The sequence below is a fragment of the Euwallacea fornicatus genome, chromosome 36 (genome assembly GCF_040115645.1).
Source record: "Euwallacea fornicatus isolate EFF26 chromosome 36, ASM4011564v1, whole genome shotgun sequence".
In the NCBI taxonomy this organism is placed as follows: domain Eukaryota; kingdom Metazoa; phylum Arthropoda; class Insecta; order Coleoptera; family Curculionidae; genus Euwallacea; species Euwallacea fornicatus.
This window is the reverse complement of record NC_089576.1, coordinates 211,073-223,934: the sequence shown is the minus strand read 5'-3', so window position 1 is coordinate 223,934 and position 12,862 is coordinate 211,073. Positions and strand designations below refer to the sequence as shown.

General features: G+C 36.6%; 1 protein-coding gene across 6 annotated transcripts in view; it reads left to right on the top strand.

Moving 5' to 3' along the window:
- Positions 1-12,862, top strand: part of LOC136349154 (serine/threonine-protein phosphatase 6 regulatory ankyrin repeat subunit B) — a 46,690-nt gene that overhangs the window by 11,754 nt on the left and 22,074 nt on the right. For 5 of the 6 annotated variants that reach the window (XM_066300519.1, XM_066300518.1, XM_066300521.1 and 2 more), the window contains exons 3-5: positions 3,622-3,782; positions 3,838-4,053; positions 5,633-5,840. In XM_066300519.1, coding sequence (XP_066156616.1) covers positions 3,622-3,782; positions 3,838-4,053; positions 5,633-5,840 — 585 coding nt within the window. Of the gene's footprint in view, positions 1-3,621; positions 3,783-3,837; positions 4,054-5,632; positions 5,841-11,563; positions 11,615-12,862 lie in introns of those variants that run through there. The other variant, XM_066300522.1, reaches the window with a different exon arrangement.

The following is a 12,862-nucleotide window of genomic DNA, read 5'->3' as shown; positions in this document are numbered from 1 at the left end:
ACTTTTCATTGAAAAAAAACAATTTTTGGTAGCTTCGTTGAGAATGCAACGAGTTTGCAAGTAGCTAAAAATTTTTAAAAACCAAATTTACATATAGTACGTTAAAGGTTTACCTTACAAGATGCAAATCTCAAAATTTTTTCGCCGCCATTTGAGATTTTTTTAAATGGATTTTATAGATAACAATAATTATAGAATAGGCATACTTTTTAAGAAACAAAATCTTTCTTATATGTATGTACACATATGTAATATCGCTGTTTTATAATATTCATATGTGCTTCGTGTGCTTCTCATCAGCAAAAAAATTAAAAAAAATGTATCATTTGACGTTTACGTTAGGTGGTCTTCCAAAATTTTAGAGTTCGTTGCTCGACATAGCCGATCATAGAGAAAACTCGACTCATAAAGCTCATAATCGCAAACGTCCAATTGCAAAACCTCGGCAAGCGCCAATAGCGATAGCGGAAGACAGTTTTGTACTGGTGTGTGAAGAGTTGCCTTATAAAACTTGTATCATAATGTGCTATTCCCGACATCGACAGGGAACGGGAAGCTCAAAAGCCCTTGAAAAAATTGTAGTTCTGTACTGCCAGATTCTCTAGCGCCAGAGTACCGTTTTGCCTAGAGCCCGTAAGTTCATCCAAAAGGCACCGCCCCGTACATTTTCACAGTTTCTACATGATATTGACGTCGGCTTGTCAGTAAATCGGGCAACACTTGATTGATTATATATATGCCGGAAAGTTAGGGAGCGGTTAATATGCAGATACATATAACATTCCTGCAATAGAGTCCTGCAAACACCCCTTTCATGACTTCATTATTATAAAGAGCTTTCCTAATGAAGTCATCAGAGGTGTGGTTCGTCAAAGGTACGATGATTTAAACCCGTATAAACGAACGTTTATTTTTCTATCAGATACGTAAAACTGAACAATTCAACCCGCAGCCGAAAGTTGTTCACCAGATCAATTGATTTATTGAACGATCATGTCGTAAAAGGTTTATAAACCAAGAGTGGTAATAACGTTTTTTGTAACTGTTGAACAGTCACGGAATTATATTATTTTCTACATTTTTTCTCCTATTTATCAATATCATTCTCGTTGACCCCGTATATTGATTCTATTTATTGGTGTTGATGTCCGAAACTGATGCCAGAATAAAGTAATAAAAACCAAATTTAGCTTCTCGTGTCGAAAAGGGCCACAAAATTTATTTTTAATTATTTGCAATAGTAAAAATTTCGGACTTTTTGTGCCGCCGGGCGTAAATGACGCTAAAGACTTGTTACGTTTATTTTGCATTAGATTATATCACCAACATGGCTGCCCATAAGAACCAACAAATTAAGGCAATGTACGGAGTCAATGAGAATAATACTCACAATTTGGGCGCAAATGAGCAAAATGAAGTGATTTCATGGCAGTTTATTCATACCTCTGGTATAAAGAAATTATGTTTGAATTTTTGGTGTAAAATGCTTTAATGCTGGCATCTAATTACCCTTGCGGAAGTTGGGCAAAAACTTTCAGTTGCGGGCGTAAAAGTTGAGTTTCACGCTTTGGGTACAAAAATATATTATACATAAAAGGAAACCTAGATTCTCGTGATAGTAGTCAATGCAAATTTGACCGACTTTATTGTTTTAGTGCTAAAATTTAGTTTTTTTTTTACATGTGCAGGGAATTCCATCGCAAAAAATTCAAAGTTGTCGCACGTAACAATTGATTTTCAAAGACCGCGAAATTTCGTCCCCAAAAAGTGTAACTGATAAGTAGGAATTAAGTATGACAATCTTTTAGAGAACATTAAACCAAAGCGAAAATATTGTTTGGAAAAAAATAGAATAGAGTCGAAAATGTTGGGTTTTCGGCCTTGGGAGGTAGGGAAAACTCTTAGAAGTTGTCAAGGTTTGACTCACTTATATTGTGTTCAGGCTCCAGGATTATAATTATAGGTATGTGTGCGTGTGTTTGTGGTTTCTTTGCTGATCCATATTTCATGAATGCATAGTATTGAAGTGCGATTTTCATTGCACGAGTTACATTCGAAGGAGAATTTTAAGAACCAAATGCTACATGTTTGTATACCACACACACACACACTGACAGAAATTTATTCGCGATCAAATTCTATCGAGATGAAAATTGAGGATGAAATGAAAAATTTAGAAAAAAAAAATGGAAATTCTGTGTATGCCTTCGGGTAAAAAATTCAACAAAAGTGTCCAAAACACGTAGCATGAAACTTTCTTCCGGATATAATTTGTACATCGAAAATTCTAGGTAATTGTAATGCAATGTAAACTCATGCAACCTGAATAAAAGAAAGTACTTGTGCAGTTCGCGCACTTATTTTCTTTTTAACTCCAATTACTTTTGATTGATCGTTGATGCATGACACACTAAAATGTATCGATAATTTAAAATGCGCTTATTACACTACATTCCAGTATAATTATAATCTCGTGGCCCCGTTGAGGATAATGAAGATTACCGCAAGCTTGGTTGGTAAAGACTTTTCTTTCTTGCCGCCCGAGACCAAAAATCTATGATTTTCGAGTCTAAGTACCAACCTCTTATTTAATACGTCATACCAAATAAGCAACCATGCTCCTCCCATAGAAAAGGCTCATACGTGGAATTTTGGATGTGGAAAAAGTACCTTGAGATATATCATTGAGACTTGCATGTAAATCGTGCCTTGACTGGTAATAGAATACGGGATGGCTAACGTAAACGTCGTTCAGTGAAGTAAATATAATCATGCAATTTCAACTTGTTACGAACATAAAATTAGTTACCTACATCCTCTTTGAATAATTAAGTAGTCCTATTTAGGTAATATCGGAGAACGTTCATAGGCTAAGTAATTCTTCTTTTTTTCTACTAGATTAATACTAAACTAATAACAGTAAAATAAATGCACTAAAAAACATCAACTTAATTTAGCGTTTCTCATTAAGGAATTAACTAATTATTATTGTTTAATAAAGCTAATTTACGGATTACCAGTTTTACAATAACTGGCCGTACGAACCAATCACGTGTCTTGTATTACTTTTCCCTATAGAGTTACATTAAGGAATTAGAACATCAATTAATTTAGCTTTGACGATTGTGAAAGACTAGCACTTGATTAGCGCCCGCAGCTGCCGTTCAATGTTATTGCTTCGCGCATGCGGTTTTTACGCAGTCAATAATAATTTAATCAATTACGGAATGCACGGCTTTGAGTAACGAGTGAGTTTTCACCGCACGAGCGAAGCAAGATGCCGCAATGTGACACGAGTTACATAAATCATCATTTTTTAATGGCCTCCAATCGTGTTTTTTTCTAACTTTGCCTAACGATGAAAAAACTTGTGGCAAGAGGGAGAAACTTCAGTAGGAGGAGCAATTGAAATAAATTTTGTTGAGTTAGTCAATTTACGTTCTTCCTCTGTAGAACTACAGCGAGCATTATTGCTGCCGGTTCCATTTAGCGACTAAATTACGAAATGAAGATACTTGCTTCCGTTTCCAAACAAATTTCGTAATTAATTCCGTTCAGTCATCGGCTTCGATTAATAAAACTGTCGGTTCATTTGCTATAATTAGGAAACTGATTTTGTAGTTTTATCAGTGAGTGCAGCTCATGTCAAGCAGCTCATCCGAAATGGGGACATCGAAAAATTAGAACAGATCGTACTGGAAGGTCAGGGGAAGAAACTGATCGGAGAATATTCCGCCGACTATAAAACTAGAACGTTTCTGAAATCCGTTCCTTCTTTGATGGTATAAACAATCGTGAGATGATAAAACGAGTGAAATGAGGCATTTGAACTTTTAGTCCAAAATTGCTTTAATGCACGACTCATTGAACAGCGACCGATTACCCGAGCTGCAATCGATTTTGGATGAGGAACCCGAAAAAAAGAAGAAACTCGTGATGGCGAAAGATGACAGTGGAGTTGGGCTTCTACACAAAGCTGTGTATTATGACTTGAAGTCGATTTACAGGTGGCTCATTGACAAACATCCACATCTAGCAAACGTGAAAGATTCCGTGAGTATTCGCATGTGAAATAATCGTGTATTCAGCTTCGTTTTCATACACAAAACTTCCAAGCAAACGTTGTCATTTTTGGAGTTTAAAAGCTGTTAAAGAAAACAACAAATACACTGGTAGTAATTTAGTACATTTTCATGTCATGACTAATAAGATTTAAGCTAATCACGGGATGCATTGGTCACGAAAGAAATGAATTTATATAATGATGATAGGTCGGTGCCCTCCGGCTTTGCTATAATTTGCAGTGTTTTACATAGGCTTACCTGTCAAATTGGCAATAATATGTGCCCTATTACCGCTATTGTTTCCTTTTCGAATTTCTGTTCAGTTATTCAAAGGGTTGCCGCACTGAAAGCTCACAGAACTAACGACGCGAAACATTATTTGTTCATTTATTGATGTTAAGTTTAATGTTACGTTATTTGATTAAATTACGAACACTAACTCATTCATTCATTCCTAACAGGTATAAAATACACAATACATTCTACGATTTGAAACGTTTTCACTGACTGATTATTAACGTCTGTTCTTTCACGTAGGCAAGATCGTTCATTAACGAACCCCTTTAATGTATCATTTTTCGTTAATGTACAGTTTCGTAAAGTCGATAACTGGGCCGCCTTTGTTGTGGGCAATTTAAATTTCGGATGAAAATTCGACTATAATCAATAAAATGTGATTTTATTCGTGTTGTTTTTAGTTGTTTTTTTTTTTTTAATTCTTAGCACAGACGATGAGACAAAATATTTTAACGTCGATGGACAAAGGTGTCACTGACACGTTGCGTCCTTAGTTAAAGACAATTTCAATATATCGCAACCACCTGAATGGTTGTCAATATCTCAAGTACACTTCGTACATACATCAAATTTATGCATCAATGTACCGCTTTACACTCATGTACATATCTTGCGTAATGGAAAAAAGGGCAATACATCAAACAACCATTTGAATAAACGATTTATCTATCTCATGCAACTTGTAACAATGCAACGTTCCGGTAAGATTTTAATTGTATATACAGGGGCTTGTTTAAATTAACTCCACATTTCCCACTTATTTTCATTGAAATGCGGTCGTAAATAGATTAATATACACACCACAACGGAATAGGAACGCATGACGTGTAGTACGTGAATTTAGTACGGAAAATTCATCAGCATCCTGAGATACGTTTCAGATGCGGAAACAATGCAGTGAAGTTAGAAACTTTCCAAACTAAATAAGGGCCAAAGCTCCAAAAAAGGGAAGGTAAATAGCGGGTGGCAAAAAAGTTTGTGGTGACATGAGGGAGCCTGGGCACTCAAAAAGGGCCACTCTGCAGACTTTAACAATCGTCACATAGATTCTGAATGAACTAATAAATGAAATAAAAAAATAAACGTGAAACTAAGTTAAAAAAAATCAACTTGAAACTTTAAAAATCAATGTAGTGTATTTCGGCAACGGAGAGCTTTTGGAATATAATTTACGCAACAAACCAGTACTATTTTCCGATTCGCTTTTTACCTCGCATTCAATTTTAGGCCACCCTGTACGTTCAGAACTTACAGATTTTTTTCCGTTACAGGAAGGAAGAACTCCATATTTTTATACCCTAATGTGTAAGGACCCAGTAGTTGTACAAAAGCTCCTGATCATGGCGGGCGCCGATCCTAATCTCCAGGATTACCAAGGACATACCATGAAATTCTATTCATGCCATTTACAGGAATTAGAATTGCCCAACCACTTAAAATCAGGCTGTGGATCTAGAAAAAGCACCGGGAGTCAGGACGGTAAGTACCAGTACTTGTTTTCTGTACTGTCCGTTGAATCGTAACATGTACGGGGTGATTCGTTATATTTTATGGTTATCTCATTTAATTAGTACCTACTGCTTAGCAAAGCTTCTTATTCTTTATTGAATGTCTAAAGTATGCTGTCAAAACAAATAAATGAGCAAGACTGAACGTAGCAAGACGTAGCAAGACGTAGCAAGACAAAAACGACTCAAGACCGAAAGGATCACAGTTTTTAATTCTGGTAAAAAAAAATTAAAGTGAATAAACGATAATAAATGTTTGATCGTAAAAATGGAATTCGGTAGTTTTCCACGCCCTGCAATCAAATCTTCATTGTTCTAAGCATCTCTAAACCGTTTTCATTTTCTTCATAGAAGACGTGCGACGCGAAATTTGAAATACTCTGTATATTACATTACAAGGGGAAGAATAGTGCGCATCTCTTCATAATTTTTCCTCCGCCTAAACTTTCACACATCGCTTCATAATCTGTGTAAATCTCATTTTATTTGGGACTCCCTGTTTGTCTAACGACGCGAAATTTTATTATTTTGTATTAAACTCGCCACTCACTAGTTCCCATCCATGGATGCACTGCAGGTGCTTTTCCAACGTCGGTATAACAGGCCAGTTTTCTGAAACCACCCTGTTTAAAGATTGAATCGTTTTCGGAGCGTTAAGAACTCCCCTCATTGAAGTCGTTCCTCGAAATACGTTTGGGAAATTTTGGAAAATCATAAAATATGTTTGTGCCGTTGTTTCGTGTACCAGATCGGTTTCAAATCTTATGACAAATATTCGAAAATTTATCCATTAAATTTATGTCTGACTCACATGCGTGGAAGTATAGAAATATCCGTCATTTATTGGATCGAACGAACTTCCTGTCGAAAGAGAAGGTTAAAAGTAAAACGAAATAAGTTAAATTATTAATATTCGTTCTAAATATGAATTTCCCAGGCCATTGATTACCCGACAAGAAATAACTTGACGGAAATCGAGTAGATAATAAATTGGAAAGTAAAACTTTGAATCAGTCTAATAATGGAAATAAGTGAAGAAGTTGATGGATGGGTGGATTCAAGACTCAAATACTGATCAAACCGCTTCGAAGTAATACATTCTCAAAAATCATACAAAAATCGGTTATGTACCGTTCCAATTGATGCCCAGTTTAGATCAGAGAAACACGAAGTGTTTTAATAGCTTTTTAATGTTGTTGCTATAGACGTTTTATTCTTGATTAACTTCACATATTTAAAAATTTCTCTCGTCAACAAGATTTTAAATGGAGGTCTCATTCAGGCAATAATTCATTCTAGATATGGCCTGCATGAGCGAAATACGCCTGTACATTTACTTCATAGGAAGCAATTAGACCCATATTTGCTTATCAATAAATAGCAATTAGCTTTAATGGAAATTAACAATTACCTAGAAAATTGTGTTTATTATTATGAGTGTTAAACCTGAGTTCCAGTTCTAAAATCAGTTGAGCTTAATTGTGGTTATAACGGCCTTATCAAGCGGCTTCGGTTGTTGACAGGTGATAATAACTAGCTACAGCGGGCGAGTCGCTAAGAAAAGAAACCAGTTGCCTCTCAGGAATAATTCATTGCAGGACATCAAGCCGAAAGCTTTGTCGTCCAAAAATATTAAAGGTCCTAAAATTGAAGAGATTTAAGAGCTTTAAGGTTTGTGTAGAAAATGTGCCGTGACTGAGTGGCTAGAACGGCGATCACGATCTGTTAAATCAAGTGTGGACGGGTGAACGGGTATTCAAATCAGCAAATAATGATCTACAGCCCTTGAATAAATTATCGAGTGTCCCAATGAATGAATACAACCATTTGAATCTGGCACGATCTACCAATCACAATTTGGATCTGACACGACTCTGAGAAGCTTACAGCATAAATGAAAGTTCGATATAACGACGGCGAGGGGGCTGAATAAAATCCGGTTGTCGTTTACATCAAGCTTTCTTTTATGATTAAAAAAACTTGAAAAAGCACAAATGTGTATTTAAAAAATTGAAAACTGTAACAAATAAACAATAAAACACAAATAATTTAATATGACTAACTCATTCTGGAGCCTTTTGTGGCTGGAATGACTGCAAAATTGCTCAGGGTTCTTACAGCTCGTAGGGCCTATAGAACCCACGCTGGTTTAAAATTTTCTTTCTCTTCGTCACTTTTACTTTGGCTTTCCTGAATGATGAGCAATTCGTTTGCAATTTTCTCGTCAGATGAAACACCATTGGTTGCCAAGCACAAGTCAACATTTACAATATCGGTCCCTACCTCATCTGACAATACAAGGTTTTCTTTCATCATAGCAAGAAGCATATCGTCATCTTTGTCAAGGTCGCTATTTATCCTTCTTCAGCTAAAAGAAGATCGTCAAATTTGTGAGCTACTGGTGGTAGTTGTAAACCTGCATGTTTAAAACAGTTCATGTTAGTTCGGGGTGATGCCCTCTTCCTTGGTTTAGAAATCGTTGATATCGCATCCAAAGGATTAATAGCAGGCTTTTTGTTTTGCCGATTGCTTTCAATAATATCATTTAGATAGAACTTTCTAAAATGGGCTTTCATTGAGCTTATGATCCTGGCTGCAGAACGAATGCGGTATTCGATACGAGATATCGAACGGTAACATTCTCTAAATTCGCCATTTTTTGATGCGCTGGACAATTCTCTACCAAAAACATTTTTTTTTTTTTTTTTTTTTTTTTTTTTTAAATCAGTGTCCCAGCATTGCAAAACTTTTCTAAATAGATGTAGCGCTGTTCAGGATTTTTTACTAGACATGTAGGGCACGGGCAACGACTCAATATTCTTGAGACAGCGAAGGTTTTCAATAACAATCGATTTACGTTTTTCTGATCCTGTTATATTGGTACCAACAAAAAGATTAACTCTTTTCTTGGTCATTATTCCACCTGTGCACTTCCCTCCTTTAAATCTCAATGTTTTGCTCGGAGTCGTTTTCTAGAAAAAACCGGTTTCATCTGCTTTAAAAACCTCGTCAATCTGGTTTGAGCCAGTTTTCCATCACTACAGCTGGTACAGTAGCAGTTTTACCACCAATTTTTCGCTACTCGACGTTATGTCTTTGTCGGAAGGGATTAATTTAACTTTCCGAGCATTTATGTTCCAGACATTTATTCATTATTGTGCCAAACGGTTCCAGTTTTGCCTCTGGGGGGACCACGTCGGGCTACCGACGGCCGATTCTTTGCTTCTTTTCTTTTTATACCACTTAAACGGTGCCTGATCGATTTTTTCACGATATGATTACTTTGGTTTTTTCTTCGGCAACAATTTTTTTTTTTAAAAACGCCTTTTTAGCATTTTTTCGGATCTTCCAAATTCCAGAAACAGTCGAGTGCGATAATTGTAACCCATTTGCAATTGTATTGTTACTTGCAGCTGCTGCGAGTCCGGAAATTGTTATATATTTCTCCTCAACGGACACAATTTATATTTTTCTCGAAGTCACTTTTTCGAACACGACAAAACTACAATAACGCAAACAAGTTGAATAAATACAATGGGCGCAGCCTCTAATTTATACGGTCCTCGTTAATAATTCAGGAATTTCACTGACAACTCCTATGTCCTCTGCACTTTTCTATGAAAAATTCATTGATTTGAGCCATTTACCCGCGTAAAGTATAAATGAAAATATTGACACATGAAAAACTCAGATTTCATGGCTTAAATCAACAAACCCTTGTGCCACAGTTTTAAGCACTTGGTGTCGCTAAATGAGTCAAAGAAATTGATTTTTCTTGTATTTGTGGTAATTGCAACGTGAAGTGGACACTGCCAGCATTCAGTTAGGAGCTCCGCAAAAACGGACCGAAACTTATGTAAAAATCAGCATATTAGCCACTTTACATGCAAATCGCAGAAAACCGGATACGTATATTAAAAACACATTTTCCGGGATTCGTTTATGAAGCCGCTAAACGCACCGCTTTTTAAAAAATGGCGACAACTCTTCGAAACACTTCTAAAAGGATGCCGGCGGTATCGACTTTATACTACGATTACTATAGTATATCTCTTCGTTATACCCGATTAGCAAATCACGAAAAATGTCTTATTTGCAGACATTAAAAGCGATTTTTTACAATGCGGTAAATGCCATTCCGACCAAATGTTCGAATTTCCGTCGCTGTGCGCAGCTTATCCTTATAACCCACGTCGTTATTTCATTGTACATCCCGCAAGTGGCATCGCGAGTGATTTATGTGTGGTCACCGACCACTAGGGAACTTTAAAGTATATTTTCAAAGTGGCAGTCGCCTGAAAGAGCTCTTTCTATGCGATGAGATCGGGTTAGCTTGAATTGGGGACTGTACGGTAAAACCGTAATTTGGCATTTGTGTGCGTTAAAGTATTTTTCGGCCACGGCTTCGCGTTTTTCTTTTTCGCTTTTCACGAGTCCACGGCGTTACCGCGACAGAACTTCATCTTTTTGGTCTCAAAGGGGGCATCCACAAGTAACTGTATAAATAATAACAGAACATGTAAATACGTTGTTTTACTGAAATACGGGTTGAATATGTAACGAGAATGGTCATTCCTGTTAACCATAAAATCTGTCGTTGCATTATAGTTTATTTTTTAAGGTGATATTCATTTTAAAAATCGTGAAAGCAAGGCCTTTAATAAAGACGTGACGAACATCCCCGTTCCTTCGGTATTTCACATTTGCGGATGAAAGTAAATAATTAGTAGTTAGATGATTTGCAGCCTAGGGGAGTTAGAACTTCCTCCTCTTTTAAAAAATCATGGACGGCTCACTGGAATGGGGCACTGCGTCTGTGCCTCATCGCGTAAAACGTGAGTTTTACATCGGAGGGCGCATATGAGTCTTGAAAACATCGCTATCATGCGGGGCTGCTTAAAAATTAAGAATTGTTAAAAGAAAATCACACATCGTATCCGAAACATTGCAGTTCCGCCTGATCGAAAGCAGGGGCGTACCGACCGGAAGTAGCATTCTGCACGGCAGTGAAATGTCTTCTTGATTTTTGAAGGTGACCAACTTCGGAACGCCCAGTTCTACGTCACGATCTCTTTACCGAAAGTTAGTTGGGAACACTTTCTGAGCAAAAATGTATGAGTGCGATCCCACGGAAAACATGGTCGTATCGGAAACAGCACTCTGGTCTAGGTCTAGGGGGTCTGGTTCGGGGAGGAAACATTTACCGGGGTCGTGACAGCCAACGCGAATGAAATTAATCGTGATAAAAAATTCTTTTGTTGGTAAATTGCCCATTCGCGACGGGGTAATATGTCACATTTATGTAAGGGTCATTTAAGAATTAAAAAAAACACGTTAAACTTGTTTTGTGTTTAATTCCACGAATGGTCCCTAGTGACTTGAGGTGGTTTCGGCTAGAGAAAGAGATGGATTTGGTACCCCGAATTTTATTCGAAACTTAACACGAATTAGTGTTCATTATTAATACCTCAACAACAATAATTGAAATCACTACGCAGTAAAGTCGGCCGATGTCAATCAATAACCGGTCAACGAAAGGGGGTTAAAAGTGGAAGGAACCCCCTTAATCGATAAAAATACTTACTAAATAATTAAACTTTCGATCATGTGACCCTCATCACATGACCATTTGTTTGTATGGAAAATAGACACGGAGAAATTTGTACTCTCTTCACCTTAATATCAGTCGCAGTCTTGTGCGTGTCATATCTGTGGCCGTCATGAGGAACAACGCGGTGTCTCCAGGTTAGTCATATAGTATATAGCTCCAATATAGTTTTTATTTTATTTAATTATTTTAGGTAATATTACTACCAATTATTCATGTCTTCGCGTTTTTCATGTCAAATACAAAATGTATCTTATCGAAAATTCATCACATCGAATAAAATGGTTTCGTCGATTCTTGTTAAATTTTCAGAACGAGTTATCTAACAGCTAATGACTTAAATAGTGAATCGCGTTTAAACTTCGAAGTGGGTACGGAATATGATGGTTCAATTTAAGTATCAACCACTGGCTGAATATTGAATCAGCTATTGACTGTATCAAACCTTTTTACATAGAGAAATTGTACGCAACATTAAGTCGTTGGAGGGCTGGTTGTTCAATACGCCGGGTGTTTCGGAAAAGCTACACGATAGGGGGGTATTATTATTTCAATTATGAACCTAATAGTATTTGATATTCTGAGTCTGCTTAAAGATCTCAGGAGGTGCAGATCTTCACCCGAGAAAATACTTACACGCCCACTACCTCTTTTATTCGAAAAATTAGAAAATACGTCAAATACTAGAGAATTTCCTTAACAGTTTTACGGTATTAAGAGAAAATGATCGACCATCTGCTTTTCGAGACGTGACTAAAATTTTTACTTTTTTCAACAGGCACATTATTATTTTTATGAATGTTACTCTTCGTTTAGACTTCAAAAACATATACTTAACATCGGGACAAAATGTTCGATCACAATTACAGAAAAATACATTACAAAGGTCTCACGAATACGTTATGTAACGTACGGCAAAGCTGCGTAGTAAGCCAGAGCAGAAAATTTCCATTTTCGCCGAAAGAAACATATTTTTTTCTATTATTGTTACGAATCCTGAACGTGCGAAACAGCAAGGTTGTAAAGTACGTCATTACGATCCAAACGTCAAGTTCGAATTCGGAAGTGCACGGAGCTGAGGCACCTAAGACGTAAAAGTTATAGCTCCTTTAGAGCCGTGAAGTATGTACGTTTCTTATACCATTAGATTTAATTGGATTTTACATAAAATTAGAATAATTTACCTAAATTCAATATAAATTAAATCCGAAACGCCTAAAGATGACGCACTTTAAACCATAACATTAACGGAGTTTCATTTGTCATTCTTTTCTGTGACAACCGTAAGTAAAACAACAATGGACACGATGACGGCATTATAAGCACCTTTGTCATTATCTTACTAGGTAAATAATGGGTCGTATAGGTTGTTGTCGCTCACTTGT